Source organism: Phyllostomus hastatus, unplaced genomic scaffold (assembly GCF_019186645.2).
Source record: "Phyllostomus hastatus isolate PE091 unplaced genomic scaffold, TTU_PhHast_1.1 phas_scaffold_93, whole genome shotgun sequence".
NCBI lineage: Eukaryota > Metazoa > Chordata > Mammalia > Chiroptera > Phyllostomidae > Phyllostomus > Phyllostomus hastatus.
Genome location: NW_025334042.1, coordinates 19,513,434 through 19,536,393, shown reverse-complemented (window position 1 = coordinate 19,536,393; position 22,960 = coordinate 19,513,434). Strand labels below are relative to the sequence as shown.

At 52.9% G+C, this 22,960-nt stretch overlaps 1 protein-coding gene across 2 annotated transcripts; it reads right to left on the bottom strand.

Moving 5' to 3' along the window:
* Window positions 1–10,772: 10,772 nt before the first annotated feature.
* On the bottom strand, window positions 10,773–17,892 carry KRT8 (keratin 8). 2 transcript variants are annotated; one of them, XM_045829750.1, is made up of 9 exons: window positions 17,477–17,892; window positions 14,927–15,135; window positions 14,231–14,291; window positions 13,644–13,739; window positions 12,888–13,052; window positions 12,452–12,577; window positions 11,677–11,894; window positions 11,490–11,548; window positions 10,773–11,197 (listed from the first exon to the last, which is right to left on the bottom strand). In XM_045829750.1, exons 1-9 carry the CDS (start codon window positions 17,807–17,809, stop codon window positions 11,004–11,006), a joined length of 1,461 nt encoding a protein of 486 aa, XP_045685706.1. In that variant the 5' UTR covers window positions 17,810–17,892; the 3' UTR covers window positions 10,773–11,003. The 2 variants fall into 2 exon arrangements, with proteins under 2 accessions (XP_045685706.1, XP_045685705.1); XM_045829749.1 differs by having other exon boundaries at window positions 11,677–11,897; window positions 17,477–17,891.
* Window positions 17,893–22,960: the final 5,068 nt, after the last annotated feature.

The following is a 22,960-nucleotide window of genomic DNA, read 5'->3' as shown; positions in this document are numbered from 1 at the left end:
GGATATTATACTTCAAGAACAGTGTATTTTTATAAAGTGAATCCCCACTGCACAAGGAGTGCTGTGTCTTTGCATGTTGACGGGAACGGTCCACCTGGGCCTGCCTAGGCCTGTCTGGGCTATGCACACACAACCTCCCACGCAAGCTGTTCCCCGTCTCTGATGCCTGAGGTCCTCCGTGTGTGCACTTACCACACATACATGTGCGCACACACAAACATGCACACCAGTGGCTCCCTGTCTGTCTTCCCTTCCATGATGGTGAGGCTGCAGCTGGGGAGTGGGGGGCAGGGAGATTTAGTCAGGCCTCCCTTTCATTCAGACAACAGAAATTTATGCTCACCAGCTCTGTGCCAGGCACAGGGACACAAGACGCATGCCAGGCAGACTTGGCCTCAACGAGCTTACCGTCTGCTGGGGAAACAGCAACACAGTGACAAAGGGCCATGTGGGGAGAGTCGGGGACTGGGGGTGGGGGGAGCCCAGCCTCTGTGTGCTGGGGAGGACTTCCAGGTGGGCCACACAAGAGACCCGCCTTGCACGCAGGGGGAGAACATACACAAAGAATCAGGGGGGGTGCGAGGGAGGGGGTGCAGCTTCCCCAAGGAACATGCCAGGAGCTCAGCGGCTAGAGTACAGGTGAGGAGGCACAAGGGGGGGCGTGGGGGGCTGTGGCTGCAGAGGCCATCTTCAGCCCATCAGCCAGGGCCTTGCATGCCAAGCTCAGGGTGTCTGTCTGGCCCACATCTGGGCCAGGTGTGACGTGGCCTGAATCAACCTGAAAGGGTGCTGTGGAAGCAGGACCACTGACTGCAAGTCCTCACCCTGGCTCACTTCCCTCACTGACTTCCAGAACAGGGTACGGGGCCTTTGTGCCATTGACCCACAGTGCCAACTGTGTCCCCTCCACCAGAGCCAGGAGGCGCCCCTCCTATGCCTGCTGTGCACATCCTCCTGGGTCCTTGCCACCACTGCTCCCTTCCCCAGCTTCACCTGCCAGATCTTTGGCAGCACTGCCCTCCCACCCCAGCCTCAGCCGTGAGGCAAGAGCCAGCAAATGACACATGGCAGTCTGGCGTCCTCTAGTGGAGCAGCGGCTACCTCTCACCTGGAGCTCAAACCTCCAGTGCAATGTAGCAGAAGACTCACACCTGCAGGAACAGGGTTGTCCCCTCTGCTCTTCAGTGCCCTCAGCCCACAGCTCCCCGCCCCCCCGCCCCATAACAGTGGCCCCTGGATTACCAGGGGTGTAGGACATTGGTGGCTGGAGACTAAAATCCACCCAAAGCTCTGTTCACCAAGCCACACCCTGGCCCGGGTCTGTATCCCCCAGGGGGATGGAAGCTTCCTCTGATTTGCACAAAAGCACCGGTGGGCTTGTGGTAGTCTGCAACCTAGGGGCCTCCCAGGTCTGGCTTCCGGAAAAGAACGAAGCAGGCGGTTACCTCTGCTCCCAGGAACTGATAGAGCTGCTTCTTTCCTGCTCCTCTGCTGCCCCCTAGTGGGCACCTGATGTACATTCTGTTCCCCCAAATTCATCCTTCTTCCTTGGGGCTGTAGCCCCGTCTTTAGAACACATTCTTCAGACATCCAGACTGGCTGAGCAGCAGGCTACAGGGAAGATGAAAATCCAGGGCTGTGTCCCTCGGGTCCCCACCACTGCACTGCCCCTAATATCTAGACTCCCAAAGTCTGACAAATGGAGACAGGAGCTGGTGTTGGGGATTCTACAGCCCCTTTTATCGGCTTCCCGTTCAGCCCCTCCTAGGCTGGCAAGGGCTCCTGTGCCAAGGGAACCGAGTCAGGCCTGTCTGACCTCAGTCTTCCTACTTTGCACCAGAGCCCAGAGGTATGTTCCCTGTGGTCTTGGCGGGACAGTGTTTTTCCACACATTTTAACTAGCTGACAACAGTTAAACATCAGGAGGTTTGCAAAAATCCTCTTATGTAAAAATCCAGATGTCCATCTTTTGCTGTTGCAAAGTTTAAGGTTCCGAACACTCTGGGACCACTTCCCTGCATCTACAGCGGGCAGGGGCTGAGCGGAAGAGGCTGCCGGGGCCTGGTCCCAGTGTTTGGGGAGCCAGGGAAGGGTGCAAAAAAAGACCCACAGGCCCCTCCTCTTCTGACCCAGCTCCCCTCAGTACCTCACCCATGGACACCCCAACTACTCTCCCCAGGTGTCTATGCCTCCCAGAGAAGTGTAATGTGAGCTGCAAATTCAAGCCACATATGGAATTTTCAATGTTCTAGTAGCCACATGTATACAGTAAAAAGAAATAAGTAGAATTGATTATAATAGTATATAGATTTCACCTGATACATCCAAAATACTGTTTCAGCATGTAATCAATATTTCTTTTTTTTAATCATTGTTCAAGTACAGTTTTCTCCCTTTTACTCCCATTCCAGCCCACCTACCCAACCCTCCCCACTTCCCTCCCATTACCACCCTCCCCCTAGTTTTCATCCATGTGTCCTTTATATTTTTTCCTGTAAACCCTTCCCACTCTCCCCTGAAATTCCCTCTTCTCTCCCCTCTGGTCACTGTCAGTCTATCCTCTATTTCAGTGTCTTTGGTTATATTTTGCTTGTTTCTTTGTTTTGTTCTTTAGGTTCCTGTTAAAGGTGAGTTCATATGGTATTTGTCTTTCACTGCCTGGCTTGTTTCGCTTAGCATAATGCTTTCCAGCTCCATCCAAGCTGTTGCAAAGGGTAGGAGCTCCTTCTTTCTCTCTGCTGTGTAGAATTCTGTTGTGTAAATGTACCATAGTTTTTTGATCCATTCATTTACTGATGGGCATCTAGGTTGCTTCCAGCACCTAGCTATTGTAAATTGTGCTGCTATAAACATCGGGGTGCAAAGGTTCTTTTGTATTGGTGTTTTAGTGTTCTTAGGATATAGTCCTAGCAATATTTCAAATTAATATTTTATATTCTTCTTTTATACTGTCTGAAGAAATCTGGTGTGTGTTCTATATTCACAGCACAGCTCAGTTCAGACGAGCCACACGGCAGGCCCTCAGCAGCCCCAGGTGGCTAGCAGCTGCTGACCAGGACAGGGCAGCTCTAGACACACCCCACCCCTAAGTCAGCCATCCCATGGCTGCCGTCAGGACTACTGTTCACAGGAGCCAGGGCCGTGGGAAGAAGCCCAAGCAGCTGGTGACAGTGAGCCCTGGGCCATCTTCACCGGGACAAGGAGACACGGGCTCTGCCTGGGTGGGGGCTCTCCTTCAGCCCCTCAGACTCTGCATGGGGATGGAAGGGCATAGTCAGGGGGTCACAGCGCAGGGCCTGCTGAAACAAGAACCCCATGGTAGGGGCACCTATGGCCCAGGGATTGTAAGTCATTCTAGTTTGCCATAGTCCCCACCATTCCCTTTTAATGTCCCAACAATGAAGCTGAGTGACAGATGTCATTTCTATACTTGGGCCATCTTGTGATATATAGAGCTAACAAGAAAATCAAACCTGTGTCCATCTTTCAGTTTTCAGTGGGGGAAGAAAAGGCCAACAAGTTTCAAAACAGACAGTGAAGAGCATAATTCTTTGTGGACAGAAAAAATATTCCCATGTTTTTCACATGTAAACCACACATATCTATCCACAGTTTCTCACCCCAGAGCCACTTCCTCTTTCCCACGGGCATTTGAATTTTGACCTTGTAAACCAAAACAAAAAAAAATACCTTCAAGTTGCCTACATTCTCACTGTTCCAATAAGCTTCAAGGGTAGAGCAGCTGCTGGGAGGAAAGCTGGTGTCCAGGGAACCATCCAGAAGCCAGGAGCAAGCTGCAGCAGGGAAGGCATTTGTCTGGGCACTACCCACAATGGCCTACAGGGGGCGCCAGGAGCCTGGGTAAAGTGACCCATGGACCTCAAGGTGAGAAACCTGTACGGCCCTCTTCTACCCCCACCTGCGTTGTGCCCATCAATCAGCCTAGTCCAACCACTCCTTTGTCCTTTCCTCCAATCTCATACATTTCCCCTAGGCTAAAGTGATTGAGCAGATAAAATAATCTGGGGAAAGCTTCAGGTTTCGAGCCCCTTGTTCTGATGCAAGCTGTACCACCAAATAGCCAGGCAACTCTGAGCAAGTGACTTCTTTTCCTCAGACCTCAGGCCTCGTCCCTCACCTGTACAATGAGAACTGAACCTTCCTCACAGAGAGCGTGTAGCAGTGAAGTGTAAGCACTTGGGAAACTACGAAAGCCAATACAAAAGTGAGGAATTAAAAATCAAACCGAGTGCCCTGACTGGTGTTGCTCAGTGGGTTGGGCGTCATCTTGCAAACCAAAAAGACACAGGTTCGATTCCCAGTCAGGGCACACGCCTGAGTTGCAGGCCAGGTCCCTGGTTGAGAGGCAGCCAATGTGCACATTGGTGTTTCTCTCGCTTTCTCCTTCCCTTCTCCTCTCTCCAAAAATAAATAAGTGAAATATTTTAAATAAATTTTTAAAAAACTGAACAGAGTGGGGGGGAGCGCAGGAAGCCAGCAGCTGCTTTCAGTTCCCTCTGCCTCCTTTCCAGCCCCAGGCTTCTTGAGGCTCATACAGGTCGTGGGGGTGCGAGTGTGGTGCACTGGGGTGGGCCAGAGACACAGAAGGGGAAACAGAGCGAACTCACCCTGAAAGGGCTCCTGTGGGCAAGAGCAAGCATCTGCACTCACAGCTCACAGAACACGTTAGCATGCATTACTGTGCTCCCTCCTCACAACCACCCTGGGGTGTGGAGGACTGTCCCCATGTCACTGGCAGCAACCTGAAGGTCAGAGAGGGGAGGCAGCAAGCCCAAGGTCACAGATGCCTTGAGTGGTGGAACCAGTGTCCACCCACACCTTCTGAGCCTCCCCCAGCACCCTCCCACTTCAGCCGTGTGTCTCCGTCAGGAGACGGCAGGTTCACCTTCTTAAAGCACTGCCTCCATCAATTCATTTTTTGATCCCTACCAAAAAAAAAATCTCCAGTGACACCAGTGATTCTGATATCAAGCACAAATTTCTCAGCTCAACATTTGCAGGCCTCCCTAACTCACCAAAATGTCCAGGGTTAAAAATGACAGGGCTAGAAGATATCTTAGCCACCATGGAGTCCAACAAAGAGGGGACTAAGGGCCAGGGAGTGGGGTTCCCAGACTTCCCGGAGCAAGTGGGGGCTGGATGCAGGGTGGGATTGGGTGCGGGGCGGGGCTGCCAGCCAGAGTTCTCTCTGCTCCTGCTCCAGGCTCCTCTGACAGACATACTCTGAGACAGGTTGATACGCTGTTCACTATATTAGGATTAGCTTCAGTTGATAGTAACAAAAAAAAAAAAAATCCAAATTAACAGTGACTCAGTCCACACAGAAGCTTATTTCTCTCTCGGCTTCCAGACATGGAAACACAGTTGACCCTTGAAGGTGGAGGGTTAGGGGTACTGACCCCCACACAGTCAAAAATCTACTTATAACTTTTGACTCTCCAAAAATTACAATTGTCCCTCAGTATCCCAGGGTGATTTGTTCCAGGACCCTCACAGATACCGAAATCCACAAATGCTCAAGATCCTCACGTAAAATGGCATAGAACAGTGCATGCGGGCAGCCCTCCAGGTCTACGAGTTCTCACCCCTGGGGTAAGTGAGCTGGCACAGTTCAAATCCATGCTGTCTGAAGGTCAGCTGTAATCTGTCCAAGGCTAGCATGGCATCCAATGGTGGCATGGACCTAGGTCCCATCTCTCCTTTGTTCTGCCAAGGGTAGCTTTCATTCCCCCCGGGTTACCTCATGGTCCAAGATCGCTGCTGAGCTGTAGTCATTATGAATGCATTCCTGGTAGCAGAAAGAAAGGGTAAAAGAAGCAGCTCACACTCTCTCCCTTGAAAGACACCTCTTGAAAGTTGTACCCTCCACTTCTGTTTCTATCCTTTTGTCACATGGCCATAGCTAACTGCAAAGAAGGCAGAAAAGTGTAGTCTTTATTCCAGTAGCCCTGTGCCCAGCTAAAAAGTGGGGCTCTAGTTACTGAGGAAAAGCGGGGAGCACCAGCAGTCAGTGGCATACCGAATCACCACTGAGTCCACCATTCTCAGCAAGTCCTCACCCTGCCAGGAGCCCAACGTCCAGTCCTTCTTCCACCCTGCACCTGACACAATGTCCAACTCACGCCCGATGACCAACAGATGCTTGCTGAATGACTGGACAGGCGAGGTGGACTTTTCTGACGCATGTATTGTTTTCCTGGGTGAGCTGGAAGTAGCTTGTAGTCAAAGACCCTGTCTGAGGAGTCTGTGGAGTCACTCGAACATTCTCCTCCCCACCCTCCAGGCACCAGGTGCACATTGCTAAGCACATTTAAGCCAAGCTCAGCCTAACTCTGCTCTGCCCGCCCCTCCCCAGGCATTCACAGAAGGCTGCCTGCTGCGGGCGTGGGGCCAAGGCCACTCTGCAGGGGGCCCTTTAAAAGATGAATGCATCAGTTGTGTCTTGACTAGGCCTGGGCAAATTCATTTGCCTGCACCTAAAGGAAGGAGTTCAAAAAGGATAAATATGGCAAAAATTTAAAAAAGATAACATTCAATATGGAAATGGTTCATGCATTTTTATTTATTAATTTTTTACTGAGCACCTGCTATGTGCCTAACACTGTTATGTGCCTAACAGTGGAACCAGTGGAAAGCCAGGCAAACATGGTGTGGTTCCCGCCCCCTTGGAGCTTACACTCTATCAGGCAATAAAATGAGGCTGACAATAAAACAGTCCTGCTGATGAGCGAGTGCTATAACCGCCAAGGAGAAAATACAGGCTATTTCAAGGACTTATTATAGAAACGCCCCCTCCACCCGACCCCAGCCTGTGGTGTCTGGAAGACTTTACTGGGGAAGCTGCCTTTGAGCTACGCTCTGAAAGAATGAGTGACAAACTCCTAAGTGCGCCTAGAAAAGGCATCATGTCCAGGCTCCGAGAAGAGCATGTGCAGTGGCCTGAGCAGAAGGAAACGAGATGTGAGCCAAGCGCTGAAATCCAGCACCACTGAGTGGGAGAGAGAGAGCACAGGAGAGAGTGGCCAGGAGGAGGCCTGAGAGGTGGGCAGAGGCCCGGGTCTTGGGCAAAATCAGAACTTGGGGCTTTATCTTGGGGGTTAAGTAGGGGAGTAACCAAATCTGATTTTTTTTTCAATTACAGTTGACATTCAATACTATTTTAGTTTCGTGTACAGCACAGTGGTTAAATATCCACACATCTCCCCCATCTTGATAAGCATAAATATGCAAGGAGCCCAAGCAACCCTTCTGTGATGCAAGAAATGTCCTGTATTACAGGCGTAAACGTAAGTAGGAATCTGTCGAGCACACTCTACATTTCCTTGTACTGATGTCACACCACAGCAAGGAAAGAACAGAGGGGCCTGTGACTGGCGGAGCCCAGCTCCCCCGGGGGCCCAGAGGAGAGGCGCTGTGCCTGGCAGACCCACCAGAACATGGGGTTGGAGGCGGGCAGAACCGTTCCTGAAAAGAAGGGGAATGTGGGGGGAATGGGGGGCGGGGGGGGATCTGTGAGCCAATGGGGAAGGGATGCTACTAGACAAAGCAACCGATACTCGCCAGGACTCGCAGGGAGGGGCACAGGGGCTGTCCAGGGACCTCCCGCACAGGGTGCCCACTCACTTGCACTCCAGTTTGTCTGACTCGCATCCGCAACCCCCTTTAGAACCCCCCGCTGAGGGGGTTGTGGGTCCCCTTTACCCAGATCACCCTTTGCAGGGCAAAACCTTGGAATGGCAGTGTATGAAGAGTGGCCACAAATGCTGAAAAGACTCAGCATTTCGTTCCTGGAGGGGAGAGAGGTGGGGAATAAATAAATAATGCCTGGCTCATCTGGAACGGCCCAGTGTGGGGCGTCTACACACGGACCTTCTAGAAAACTAAAATTCGGTCCCGTAGGAAAACAAACAAGAGCTTTTTTAAAATGTCTGCCAAAAATTTAAATGCGCATACACTTTGACTCAGCAATTCCAGAAACTACTCAGATACCCTCACCATGTGGAATACGATGCGTATCCAAGGTTATTATTAGCTGCAGCATTGTTGTCGTAGTAGGTTGGAAAGACCCACATATTGAGGACTAATTAAATAAATTGTGACACGTCCTTAAATGGAAGATTATACAGCTTTGAAGAAGAGTGAGGCAGCAACTGACATGCTGACATGGAAGGAACCGTGTGAAGTGCATGTCGAAGCAGTACACACAGCCCTGGCCGGGGGGCACAGCTGATTGCAGCGGCATCCACACACCGAAAGTCTGAGGGTCCAGTTCCCAGCCACGGCACACACCTGTGTTGCAGATTGCAGGTTCAATCCCCAGTCAAGGTGTATACAAGAGGTGACCGATGGATGTTTCTCTCTCTCTCTCTCTTTCTCTCTATCTCTCTCTCTTTCTCCCTCCCTCCCTAAAATCAATAAAAACATATCCTCTGGTGAGGATTAAAAATAAAAATTAAAAAAGCAGAACATATAACCCCACATACAGCACAGTACAACACCCTCTGTGAAAGATAAGTATACATGCATACCTATTTAAGGAATTATATACACATACTCTGCCTCAAATGAGTTTAAAAAATGTGTAATATTAGTTTCTCTCTTGGAGAAAAACCAGGTGAATGGTAAGGAAGAAGTCCCTTTTGTTCTTTAGAATTGTATACAAGGACTATTTATTACTTGTGCAAAAACAAAAACAAGGTTTACATTTTTGAGCTACATATGACCTCTGTACGTACAGTGAAAACCTAGTGCTGTCAACACGTTCTGGCCCGAGTGTCGAGACACCACACGGGCACTTACGGCGCACAGCATGGGGTTCGACTGTCTGCCCCCAGGGTCACTGCAGCGTGGGGATGTGGCTCGGCACCAGACCCTCCATCAGGCAGGTAGTCGGGAGATGGGAGCTCCCATCCTTCCTCAGCATCCTCATCGGAAGCAGAACTGAGCGTCTACCTCTTACATCTGTTGAAATACTGAAAGGTGAATGTGGGACGGTGTCTCCCGAATGATGAGTGCCCTTGACCACAGAGTACATGCACAATAAAGTGGAATGAAAGGAAACTCTCCCTGGGGCTCTCCTGCCTGCCCCAGAGCAAAGCTGGGGTGTGGAAACTCTGCGAGACTCTCAGTGAGGCCCTTGGCTGTCCCAGGGAGCCCACCGCCTGGGCGCAAAGGCCCTTAAAACAGCTGGTCCGCTCCAGGGAGGACTGGGTGGGGCCCGGTTGAAAATATTGACTTGGGGCCTCAGAGAGCAAAAGGTCCCTCTCAGTGGGTGCTGCACCTGCCCTGTGCTCTAACGCCACCCTCCTGGCTCCGGGGACGCGGTAAGGGGGCCAGGTACACAAGAGCAGCGGGCAGAAGGCGGGCATTGTTTTATGAAATTTATGTTTCAGTTATAGACATGTTTGCAGAGTGTAATAACAATGAATTTCTTATTGCAAGCTGCCAAAATAGTCAGAGAGCCATAGCTCTAAGTAATGGTGTTAGTATTTTCATCAAAACGTGAAGTCCTTTATTGTGACAGTCCTGAGCCCTGGCCCTGGCCCTGGCCCCAGGTGGGGCGGTCAGCAGGGGCAGAACACCAGGGCTGTCTGGAAGCAGCTCCACTGAGGTGGGCTCCACTGAGGTGAGGGAGGCAGCTGAGATGAGCCCTTAGGTGGGGCCCCATCCTAGGAAGTGAAATACCCGGGACGAGAGCCCCAGAGACCCCGCAGCAGGGCCAGAGCCTGAGCGTCCTGCGCCCTGCCGTCCCTACGACGGCACCCTCTGCGTGTGCTTGTTTATTCTCCCTTGGCATTTTGTAAAGTTTGAAAATGCACTCCCCTCAGGCGTGCTCAGGGCTTGCCCGCTTTGTCCGTGCTGGGGGGCCAGCACGTCTGCCTAGAACTGTGGTGGAGGCAGGGGAGCCCAGTGCCACACCCAGCCAGACCCTAAACCTGTGCCTTCCCTAAGCCTTGGGGACTGTGTTTCAGCAAGGCAGACAAACTCATTCACTTACATACACACAGCACACCCTCCCCATGCAAACAGAATGCACACACCTTTTACATACTCAGCTGTATAAATGATTAAAACAGGCAAACAAAAAAGCCCTCCCTGTGAAAGGGTGGAGAGGTGGCAGCAAGGAGCAATGCAGGATGAGTATGACTGTAAGAGGAGCAGGAAAAGCCTGCCTGCTGGTGCCAAGTCCTACACCATCGTGGCTTCTAGAAATTGTGCTCGTGACACACCCAGTCGCTCAGAGTGGACTCTGAGCCTCTGAAGGGCTGGGAAAACCAGGACTCCTTGGCATCCGGCTGCAAAGGAATGCAAATGGTAAAAAGACATCCCTGGTCATCAAGGAAAGGCCATGTGCCTGACCAAGGAGCAGTACAGCCTTCAGAACCGGACAGCCCTGGGTGCAAATGCCCCATCACTTTCTAGGTAGGCCAGTTACTCGGTCTTTCCAGGCCTGGCTTTTCCTTATCTGCAAGCAGTTCTGACGTCAACCTCCCGTGTCTATGGGGACACTAAACTCCAGACACCATCATACACCTGCTTGGCCTGCCTCCCAGGCCCATTAATGACCAAGGCCTCGGCCACCTTTCAGCGAAGAAGTCTCTCTGGGAACAGTTTCTCAGAAGGTTTCCTTCCTCCCTGTGCCCAGTCCCCCTCCCGTGCCCCCAACCAAAGCTTCTGATTCCAGACACAGGACTCCTGACCATGTTGCTCCCACCCCATGGACAATAAGAGCTACACACACAGCAAGAGGGTTGGCAGAGCCAGCTGAGGCTTTATTTTGGAAGAAAAAGAAAAAAAAACACTTGATTTGGCTTCTAGTCAGGGGCAGGGGTAAGAGGCAGTGCCCCAGGCAGTAAACGCCCCCACCCCAGGGGTGAGCTGAGGTCTGGGGCTGCACCTCAGGTGGGTCTCCTGTGCTTTCTGCTCCCCTACAGAGCTCCTTTCCTGTCAGCTCAGAGGACAGGAGGGACCGCAGTAGTCATTCACTTGGACAGGACATCAGATGACTCAGACACCAGCTTCCCATCGCGGGTCTCAATCTTCTTCACAACCACGGTCTTGGAGGAGCTGGTGTGGGTGAAGGAGCCAGAGCTCCCGCCAGAGCTCCCGCCAGAGCCCAGGCTGGCCTGGAAGCCCAGGCCGTAGTTGAAGTTCCCGTAAGCCGGGCTCAGCGCACCTGGTCAGGGAGAGGCAGCCGCGTGAGCATGGGAGCCCTGCACACGTCAGGCCCCAGCGCCCCCTCTGCCTGCAGAGTCCACTGGGCTGGGGAGCTGCCCCGGCTCACTGCTGCAGGACTGGCCGGGAATACCAAGGACAGGGGTGAGACAGAGATTTGATATTAGCTATGTGACCTTGGACGAGACAGTGAATTGGGCCCCAGCTTCCTCAGCTGTCCAAGAGAGAAATGTATAGGGGCTTTCATAAAGTCCCTGCCCTCCTGCCCTGCCCCCCAAGGCAGGGACACTCACCTGAGTAGCCGCTGCTGGTCTTGGTATGGATACTCATGTTCTGCATCCCAGACTCCAGTCTGTACCCAAAGGACACATGGATGTCAGGACCGCCCCCGGCCCTGGCCCTGGCCCAGGACACAACAGGACCCACCCTTCCCCACCCCAGGTCCCAGGGCTTGAGCCACTCAAATAACCTCACACCCACCGGCTCTCCTCGCCCTCCAGCAGCTTGCGGTAGGTGGCGATCTCCACGTCCAGGGCCAGCTTGACGTTCATGAGCTCCTGGTACTCGCGCAGCTGCTGGGCCATGTCCTGCTTGGCAGTTCTCAGAGCGGCTTCCAGCTCAGCCACCTTGGCCTGAGCATCCTTGAGGGCCAGCTCGCCGCGCTGCTCGGCGTCCTTGATGGCGGCCTCCAGGGAAACCTTCTGTGGGCGGAGGGGAGCACGTAGGCAGATAGAGCCGAGCGTGGTTACCTCTTGCTCCTGCACCCACCCTCCCTTTCCACTCTTCTGGAGACCCCTCCCTGACCCAGACTAAGCAACTCCACGCAGCCCTCAGGAAACCGTACTAGTGAGTCCAGGAAGTGGAGGGGAAATATGAGCAGCTTCCAGGCACTTCCCTGCACAAACTTCTCACCCGGGACACGGTAAGGTATTATCCCCACCCTAACTGGACTACATCTCTGCCTTCTAGACTTCCTTAAAGTACCAACTCTACCCTGATATATAAGACAAAGAATAAAGCAGGCTTAGGGGAGGAGCCACCGCAGACCCCACCTATCTGCCAAGACCCCTTTGACCCCTAAACATGGCCTCAGGGACCTCTCAGCACCCCTCAGCCTCCCAGGAGCAGTCTGAGACGCTGGACTGTAGCTGCCCCTCCAACTCGGGAACTCTGGCCTAGGATTCCCACCCTGACCCCAGACTCCTTCCTGTGTTGTCTCCTCTCCCCGGGATGTACCTGAGGATCCCCTCCATACCTGGCCTTTGAGCCCATCGATCTCAGCCCGGATTCTGCTGATGTTCCGGTTAGTCTCAGAAATCTCTGTCTTCGTGCGACGCAGGTCATCCCCATGCTTCCCGGCCAGTGTCTGCAGCTCCTCATACTGTGCAGGTGAGATGGGGAATGAGGCTTGAAAGAAGCCTCTGGAACTCAAGGTGCCCTCCATCCGAGGGAGAGTGCCCTCTCAGCCACGTCACTGGAGCCCAGGTCATCACCCTCCACCCCCACCCCATGCACACCCTGAAAACCTTCTCCCAGATCTCCAGGCACAGGTCTGCCCCCCGCCCAGCACCCATGCAGCAGGCACAGCTCGCAGCAGGCACAGTAGCATTTGAGATCCCGCTCCCTGCTCATGGACTGGAGCACAGAACTGGCCAGAAAGGGAGGGCCAGCCTAGGGACCCTGATCTTCACCTTGATCTGGTACAGGGCCTCAGCCTCAGCTCGGCTGCGGTTGGCGATATCCTCGTACTGGGCCTTGACCTCGGCGATGATGCCGTCCAGGTCCAGGGAGCGGCTGTTGTCCATGGAGAGGACCACGGACGTGTCAGAGATCTGGGACTGCAGCTCGCGAATCTCCTGCGGTGGGGAGGGGAGGTGGTGAGGCCCTGTCCCTGCACACAAGGAGCCTCCTTCTGAGGAAGAGCCTTCCTTCGGGGACAGGCTAGGGGAGCAAGAGAGGAGAGGGGCAGGAGGGCATGAGGACCTGGGAGAGGGCAAAGATCCTGAAGAGGCAAAAAGGTCAAAGACCTGGAGCTTGGAGGGATGTAAGCATGAAATGAGTCCAGGAAAAAAGGAAATCTGGCTTTGGGTGAGTAACCACAGGGGCAGGGCCGTTCTACGATATCAGCTACCAATCCGAAGCCCACAGCAGGCTCCCACAGAACCCAAAGACTCAGAACAAAGGCTGTGAGACAGAGTGGGCCCAGCCTGAGTTGCCCCTGGGTCGCCATTCTGTGTATGATGACCTTGGACAGGTTACTTCAGTCTCTGAACACATCTTCTGATCTGCAAACTGAGGTAACCAACCCTTCCTCACATGGGGGCGCATATCTGGAGAACATCATCAATGCTGAGTTAACATCAGCCACTGTAATTACCCAGTGGGGGGCCCTTGCCTGCTGGTACACTAGGGCCCAGGAGGATGGGGCTGCGGGAACAAGAACATACCTCGTCATAGAGCTGCCTGTAGAAGTTGATCTCATCAGTCAGGCCTTCCAGGCGGGACTCCAGCTCCACCTTGTTCATGTAAGCTTCATCCACATCCTGGGGGTGTCAGGGAGGGACCCCTGAGCTCAGTGCCCATAACGGACCCTAACCCAGGGGCACCCAATAGCCTGGACTTAGAGAACCTTCTAACTGTTGCCCTCTACACCTCATTCTGTGGCCTCATCCTCCAGGCCACCAGCCTCTGCCCCGTCGTACCCGCATCCCCCACCCAAACACCTTTAGTCAATTTCCTACAGCACTCTTCCTCCTCCTCAGGAAGCCTTCCACGTCCAGACCTCCAGATTTCTTAACCACGTCCCCATAGTGATGCCCAGAGCTCTGTCTAAAGGCACCCCCTTACCTCTGTCTTGTTGCTTAGCAGAAAGGTAGGCTGGGTAACATAGCCTACCTTTCTACACTAGATATCTAGGAAGCACCCCAATGTTGGCCCATTGCTTAGAAACACTGAGGGTCTGAACCCAGAAAGTGTAGTCCGACTGTCTAAGCCCGAGCCCCCAGTGCCTGGCGGAGGTGGAGGACTCCCTCACCTTCTTGATGAGGACAAATTCGTTCTCCATCTCCGTGCGCTTGTTGATCTCGTCCTCGTACCTGGTAAGGAAACGACTCAGAATCAGAGGACGAAGGCAAAGGGGAGGTTGCCCTGAGTCTTTCGAGGCGGGCGAGGATATCTAGAAAATTCAGTTCATGGAAATGCAAGATAGGGGAGGGCTGGCCAGGTCCTTCTGCTCAGCAGCCAGTGGAGAGGCCTGAGGCAGGAAACCTCTCTCCAAATCCATGGATTCTCACTGGACTGGGCACCGCAGGCAAACCGGAAGAGTCAGCAACAGGGACTGACGTGAGACCTGGACAGAACTTTCTGGGTTGTACTGAAAACCGGGGATAAGGAATAAAAAGGGGCCAAAGCTGTACATATATAACAGCCACCTGCTGGCTGCCTGTCTCTGCCGTCCACTCCTTAAATGTTAACATGTAATTCATTGTCCAAGCCTGGACAAGTCTCAGACTTGAAGGGGGTGGGGACTACTAACAATTATGCCAGGACCACAGGTGTAAACTAGACGGTCCCGAGAAAACCCGGTCACGTGGTCACCCTAATTATACAAGACTGCATTCACTGTCCAGTAAGTGGAGGGCCATGGGGTCTTAGGCCTCTGGTCCCCTGGGGTGGGACAGGCCGGATGGCTTCATTTGGACAGATGGCAGTGGGAAGGAGGGCAGCTCACTTATTCTTCATGTCCTCCACCAGCCCCTGCATGTTGCCGAACTCCGCCTCCAGCCTCAGTTTGTCCTGGGCCAGCGTTTCCAGCTGCCGCCGCAGGTTGTTGATGTAAGCCTCGAACATGTTGTCCATGTTGCTGCGAGTTGTCTTCTGCTGCTGCAGCAGGCTCCACTTGGTCTCCAGAACCTTGTTCTGCTGCTCCAGGCTCCGCACCTGCATGAGGAAGGAGGGAAGAAAAAGGTCCACGTCCAGCCAGGGCTCTGAGCCCAGGGGAGCAAGCAGTGTTTTCCACTCCCCCAAACAGAGCTGGGTAGGGGACCATGTCCTTCTTCCTCCTGGGGTGGGAACGTGAGGGCAAGGGCACTTGGTTGAAAGGAGACAGCTAGGAGAATCGTGTTGAACCCGTTTTTGCAGAACAAATAGGTCTTCTTGACTTAGATTGTATATTACGGTAAAAATAGCCGAGTGTTAACATTTTATGTAAGACTGAAAAAGAAAATGTAGATTGTTCTATTATCTACTGCTATCATCATCATCATTATTTGGAGTGACTTTGAGGAACGCATATAGTTTACAGGGAAACGTTAGCCCAAGGGCCTGCGGAGCAGTGGCCAGAAGACCCAGGTTTTAGCCAAACACTGCTACTAATCTGGGCTGCATAACCTTGGGTTGCTTCCCCTCTCAGAGTCGGGGCTCTGCAACCCTGCAATTGCCTGGAGGAGCGCAGGCAGGTCCTTTCAGGAGCCGTGTCCGTGCAGAACTCACTCGCGCCAGGGAAAAGACAAGGGACCAGGCCGGTACATCTGCAAGTGTGCGGGTCCCTGCTACCCTGTTCCACCTACCACACCCCGGAAACCACAACCCTCGCCTCTGCCCCAAACATGAAGGTCCTGCGTTCCTTAGGCTCAAGGAAACCCAGATTTTAGGATGAAAGTAAGGCATATTAGAAGGAAAATATTTAAAAATAATACACTGTATCCAAGAAGAGGAGTTTATTTTCCTTAATCAACCCAAAGTTGTAACTTTTTTTTAAATGGGGGAGGGCCTCTTAGAAAAGAAGGTTGACTGAGCGTCTGGCATAAATCCAACACACCCCTTTGGAAATCCCTTTCTTCTCCAGGACATTCTGCCCCAAAATTCTGGAAGATAAGTGATTATGACCTTCGGACAAGGACTGAAAAGCTCTTTACCTACGTTACGTGATTGCTGAGGCAAAACCTCTGATTTAGGGATTATCGTGCCCATTTCATAGATGAGGCAATCAGATTCAGCTGCAGGGGGTGGGGGGGAGGGGTTGGCCTTCAAAGAAAAAGGCGGAGCACTGGGAACACGGAATTCGGACTCGAGCCCGTGCTAGAGTGCTCAGCAGGGGGGACTCCAGAGCTAGCAACGCAGTCAAGATGCAACGTCAAAGGTGCTTAGAGGCAGGCAACCAGGAAGCCCTGCCCAAGGCCTGGGGAGTTCGCGTTTCCTGAGGGATTCCAATCCCTAAAGGTGCAAATCTGCTCCAGGATTTCCCGCCATCCGTTCCCAGAATGCCCCCCAGGAGCCAGTCAGCCGAGAGGGGCCCAGTGTTCAGCATGCCCAGGTCCCGGGAGCTCCCTAGGGGAGCATACTCCCAAGGCTGCAAAACTCGGCCTGGCCTCCTCCCTGGGAAAGTGGACCCGGGCTGTTGGGGCGGAGCCTGGGAGGGAAGAGAGAAGGGACAAGGGCCGAGCTGGGACGCGTTATCTGAAGCCATAAACTCTGAAGTTTAAAAAGGACGTGAAACCTGGGCGGGGCGTCTAACGCCTGAAGACTTTGAATCGTCGAAGGGATTCATTCAAGCCAACCTTGGGCGTGGTCCCCACGCCCACCCCATCCACCCGGAAGCATAGCCCGCCCAAACCCCAGACTCAAAGAGCTCCCTGGAGCAGTGCACCGTCCAGACGGCCGCCTCAGCCCTCCACCCCGTGGCGGGGGTGGGTCCTGCCCCGCCCGGCCCCGCCCACTGCAGGCTCCAGGGCAGGGGCCAAGTATGACTCATCTTGGTGACCCCCACACTCAGCCTAGGGACGCCAGAGGCTTCGATCAGTATTTGCCTGTTTAGATCAAGGCACCAGTTCCTTTTCCTAGAATCCTATCAAACTCCCATTTAAATTAAAATTAATAATAATAATAAAGCCCCCAGGCACCTTTGAGAAGTTGTTAGGGCAGTGCTAGTAGGAGAGAGGCTCTGCTCCCACCCCGCAGGTGAACAGCTGCGATTTTTCCAGGCTGAAAGTTTATCCACCGTCAGAACTTGGGTTGGGGTGAGATGAGGGAGGGAGGGAGGAAGCCCCAAGATTCAAAATCAGAAGCTGCCCAGACGCCCACCCCATCCCTGCACTAGCCCTCACCAAAGTGCATGGGAGCAGTGAGTCACAGGTTGGAAGAAAGGGTTGCCAGGGTGGGTAGGGCCCCACAGGATGCCAGTGGGGCCTGGAGATGTGCCCACCGATAGGGTGACCAAGAGAAAGGGCGTGGACCTTCATCAGGCCCCAGGCACAGCTAGCCAAGCAGGGGGAGCCCTCACCTTATCGATGAAGGAAGCAAACTTGTTGTTGAGGCTCTTGATCTGCTCCTTCTCCTGGCTGCGCACGGCCTGGATGTTGGGGTCTACCTCTCGCTTCACGGGGCTCAGCAGGCTCTGGTTCACTTGGACGGCTTTGATGGTCCCCATGCTCCCAGGTCCACCGAAACCTCCGGCCAGACTCATGCTGCTGCCCAGGCCAAGCCGGGAGCTGCTGCTCACCCGGGAAAAGGTCGAGGAGCTGATGCTGGGCCCACTGGAGAACGAGCGGCTGCTGAAGGCCCCGGGGCCAGAGGTGGACACCTTGAAGGATTTCTGGGTCATCCTTATGGACATGGCGGAGGCTGGGGTGGAGGCGAGGAGGCCAAACCAGACAACGATTCAAGAAGGAGGCAAAAAGCTGCTTCTAAGTGAGGGACAGCATGGCCCTTTATAAAAGAGAGCCCAGCCCAAAGGGAGGGGGATGGGCCTCGTACCTGAGTGGCTAGGCCCACAGGAGGCCGGGCCTAACCCGACACCTGCCACCTACAGGCTGAGGGCAGCAGAGAGCTGTTCCCACCCTCGAGCCCATTCCAGCACCACCCCAGAAGCCTAGGGAAGCAATTCGATGAATGTGAAACTGCCAGGAATCCGGTAGCCTTGCACAAGTTCCCTGTAACAAAGAGACTGGCCAGAGATCACCCAGCCACTGCAACCCTAACTCCTCGGTATTGTCTCCTTCCTTCCTGTGGGAAATCAAAGCAAAGACTGAGAAGACAGTGGGACAGGGATCCCTGCCATTCGGGTCTCCCGTGAGCAGCTGACACCCATGTTCTCTCTACTTTGAATGATAGTGCAAGTCTACCCAAGGCTGGAGGACAGGAAACCTGGGTTCTGAATCCTTAAACCTGAGCTCAACCATTTGCCTAGTCTCCCCTCAGTTACTGCTGTGCCCTCAGCACCTCGTGCAGTGCCAAGAGGGGCTGGGTAAAGGTTTATGGAAGTGAGTGAATGAATGAATGAACACACACACACACACACACACACACAGGCTGTCTTCCCTCTGGGTCTGTAGGTACAAAATAAAGTGCGATCCAACACAACATTTTTCCTGGACACAATCAGGTACTCTCTCTTTTCCCAAGATCTCAGGATTCCCAGAGTCAGGCCGAACACTGTAGGCCTTGCTGAAGGGCACAGAGGATGAAGAACAAGAGCTAAAGAGGTAGAGCGAGGGGAGCTTAGAAGAAAGGAAGCTGTGTTAGGGTCTTCATGGTTCTCACTGTTCCTTGGGGGAGCCATTCCCATAGTTCCCATAGCTCCCAGTGGGTGAATAAGGAAGGGAGGCAGGGTAGGGTGGGGAGGGGTGGGGTGGGGTGGTAGGGGACAGGAGATTGAGGGTGAGTCAATATGCAGCCACCTTGGCCCTCCTTCTTTTCCCAGGTGCCCAACTGGCCCAAGGAAATGAAGGCGGAGTTCCTGCACCTGTCTCCCTGAACCCATTATCAAAATGAGTCAGGAGGGCAGGTTGGGGCACAGCAGGCACCTGCAAGGTTGGAGAAAGAGGAGCTGAACAAGACACCCCAGGCCTGGGTGGGGTGGGTGGGGCAGGTGTGGGTGGAAAGCAGGAGGTTTGTTTGGGTCCCGAAGGCAGAGATTCTAGCCGTAATTACCCAATAATGGGGCCAGATTCTCTGAAAGATCCTGCAGGGCATGAAGTGGGGACTAGATGGCTCTACCTAGAGAGGCCAACAGAGCTGTTCACCCGGATCCCCTGGGGGAAGGGGACAGCAGGCCCACAGCCCCAAAGCCAGGTCAGAGGGGTGACTACGACCACCCACCTACCAGGAGGGCAGCGTCACACAGGTTCTCCTCATCCTGCTCCAGCAGACACAACTGAGCTCCCAGGAGGAAAAGCACATAGGCCCCTACAGAGGGACAAGAGAGACCCAGAAGCCCCTTCTTTGAGAGACAGATATAAATCCAAAAAGGCATACACACAGACAAGGTCCCCTGAGACTACTCACACACACTCAAACGCACGTGCACACCCAAGATGACACATTTTGAAGTCCCTTCCAAAAAGACAAATTCAGAGACTCCCGGAGGGAATACAATGACCACATCCCTCTCTCCCTTCCCTCTTTCTCCTCCTCCTCCCCAGGCCCTGGTCTCCCGATGTGCTAGCTCAGACAAGTTAGTACCTGTTTGCACCAGGCCCTCTCCCAGCCCCTTTAAACAATGCTTAATTTTCCAAAGAATGATTTGAATGCATGCCACCCCCTCCCCAATGAACACCCACACCTAGCAGGGCAGAGACTTCTCCTTCCAGAGACCAAAGGGAGAGGTATGGGCCAAGTGCCAAACCCAGGACAGAGAAAGCGGAAGGAGGGAGGGAGGGGCCAGTCAGACTGGTATAGCAGCTGTGGGGAGAGAGGACAGGCGGCTTCCCACTTCTTCCCCTCCCCCACACTGTTGTTGGGTGGACCTGGGCAGACTCTGAGGTGAGAGACCAGAGGGACCTTACCTGCAGCCCTGAGGACAGAACAACACCCCAGAGCCCCCTGAAATCTCAGCCCCTCTGCCACCACCCACCTGGTTCCCTGGTTCCCAGAGTGCCTCGTGTTTCAGGGGAGGACAGAGGGAGTTGCAGGGGACCCAGAAGCTGTCAGGTTGTAGCACTGGCCCACATCTCACCCGGGGCAGCCCCTCTTCGCTAAGACAACCCAGAACAATCCAGGACCAGAAGTGTTTGCATCTCATTTATCTGCTCCCTATTGCCTAGAGACCCCAGCCAACCTCGCCCCCAGGACCCAAGCTCAGCCTCAGTGCAAGGGCAGAGGCCAGCGCTGCCCTCCCTGATGGCCCTGCTTGAGGTTTCAGGGTGAAGGCAGAAGGGGAAGGCCCCAGGACTGGAGCCAAGTGGTGAGGGAAGAAAAAACCAGACTGGGGCAGCCTGCGGGCACAACTCCTGGTGCGGCTCTGATCACTCTGGCCTGCCCAACAAAAGAGAAAGTGTTTGCAATGACTGTACCTGCAACTCTGCCCCAAGACGCCTTTCCTGGAGAACAGAAAGGGAAAGGAGGAGACACTTAACTGTCTGCCACCCCCTCAGGAGGCCTTGAGCCCCGGGCAGCTGTGTCAAGGCGGGGGGGGTGGAGGCGGTGGGGGGCGGCGTATCATTACACCTCTGGCAATCCTCGGAAAAGAGGGTCTGAACCAGTTCTTCTCAGTGCTCGGGTCTGATGAACAAAGACACCACATCCACAGCAGCATGAGCCGTAACAGCCAACACAGAAACAGCCCACATGTCCACCAGTTGATGAATGGATAAACAAAGTGTGGCATATCCATACAATGGGGTATTATTGGCGATGAAAAGAGATGAAGTACTGATACTTGCTACGGTGTGGATGAACCTTGAAAACATGAAGCAAAATGAAGCAAGCCAGTCACAAAAGGTGACAGATTGCATAAGTCCATTTATATGAAATGTCCAGAATCCAAAAGCAAATCCATAGAAAAAGAAAACAGATTTTTTTGTTGCCCAGGCTGAAAGGAATGGAAGTGACTGCTAAAGAATATATAAATTACTAAAGAATAAAAAATGTTTCTTTTTAGGGTAATGACGATTGTAGTGACGATTGTACACATCTGTGAAAACACTGAACATTGTACACTAAATGGTTGGATTGTACGGTATGTGAATTACCAACCCAGCTCAATAAAGCTTTCACCAAAGGGGAAAAAGAGGGAGAGATGCCACAAAAGTATGAATGAGCCGCACATATAAAGCAAGGACTTTGTGGACCAGCATAGGCATCAGGGCATAGAAGGGAAAATTTTGTTTAGATGCTGAAGGTAAAGAAATCCCCTCTCTCTAGCTTAAGACTCAGGGTGATGTCCCCAAAGCACTGAAATCACTTTAAAAGACGGACCATTTAAAATCTTACTGTTGCCCCGGTTGGTGTGGCTCAGTTGGTTGGCACATCCCTGGTTGGGGCACGTACTTGAAGGCACCCAAGTCAATGTTTCAATTCTCATCCATGTTTCTCTTTCTCTGTCTCTCTCTGTCGCTCTCCCTTTCCTCCTCCCTCCCTCCCCACTCCCATCGAAAAAACTGTCCTCAGGCGAGAATAAAAAAATACAAGAAAATCTTATTGTTGGCATAGTACTAGCTGCGTTCAGCACTGCAAGAACAATTAGTTTAAGTAGCCACAGATGGCAGCAACGCCCACTGTAGCCACATCATGAATAATAAAGTTGATTTGATTGTTGACTTTTGTGCTGTGTATGCCTCAAGGCCAAAATCGTTCATCGTCAATGCTGAATAAACGGCGACTTTTTCTTCACGATTCACTCTGCCTCTGGTGATTAAAGACAGCTGAACGGGAAGAGACTGCCCACACGGGCAGACGTGGTGCCTCGCCATCTGTCCCCTGGGTTCACTCCAGCAAAATTCCTAGGTCAGGTAGCCTTTGATCCGTGTCCTACACCACAGAGATTTGCACATGGATTAGACACTCATGAATGTACTCGGAACAGAAATTCAGACTTTGATGGAGGCGCTTAGAAGTTATTAGAACAAGTGTGGGAAGGAGGGGACCAGGTAAGCCTCTCTGCAGAGGAAAGGAGACACGAGCCTGTGGGGGAAGGGACGTTCCTCCCCTTTCCCTCTTGGTTCTTCTCAGTGGTGGAATAATTAAAATAGCATACGGCAGGTTAACAGGAAAAACTAAGTTTTAATACATACACCCGGAAAATTCACATAAGCACAAAAACTCCAAAAACGGTAAGGTGAAACTGAGGTATATTTGTCATTCCAGACTAAGGAGATGGAGGCAGGGGTCTGAGACTCCAAAGGGAAAACAGGCCATTGTGACAGGGAAAGGAGAAAAAGCAAAGGCTCGGGAAACAAATGTTTGGCCAGACCACCCAGAAAGAGTGGAACAGAGATAAGATTCTAACAAACAGACTTTGCTAGATTCCTCCCTGTCTGCCACGTCTAGTTCATACTATGCTAAGGTGAGAGCTCCCTTCCTGGAACAGGTTTTTTTACCTGAATTCCTTTGGGGGAGGTAAAAAGCTCTCCTTGAGTTTGTTGGGCTTTCGTGGTTATCTGCTTGAAATAACCCGAGTTCAGAGGTGGAACGGTGGAATCCCTGCAAGCCCAACGGCCTGAGGAGGATGAGGGTTCCCTCCCTCTTTCACCCCCTCACAACCTCACCTCCACTGGGGCCAAACCAGAAAAGGCCACCCATTGGTGGCAGGCACGCCAGGTGGAGGATTCCAGCTGCAGCTCCATGCTGTTGGAATTCTTCCCCTTAACTCAGGTTCTTTGTCTGGAGCAGGCACATCGGAACCTCCCAGGTCGAGCTCCATCTGCATTTTTTTTAAAGTTTCCTCTGTGCTGCCCTGCCTAGTGTGACTCAGTGGATTGAGCGTCAGCCTGTGAACCAAAAAGTCACCGGTTTAATTCCCAGTCAGGGCACGTGCCTGGGTTGCAGG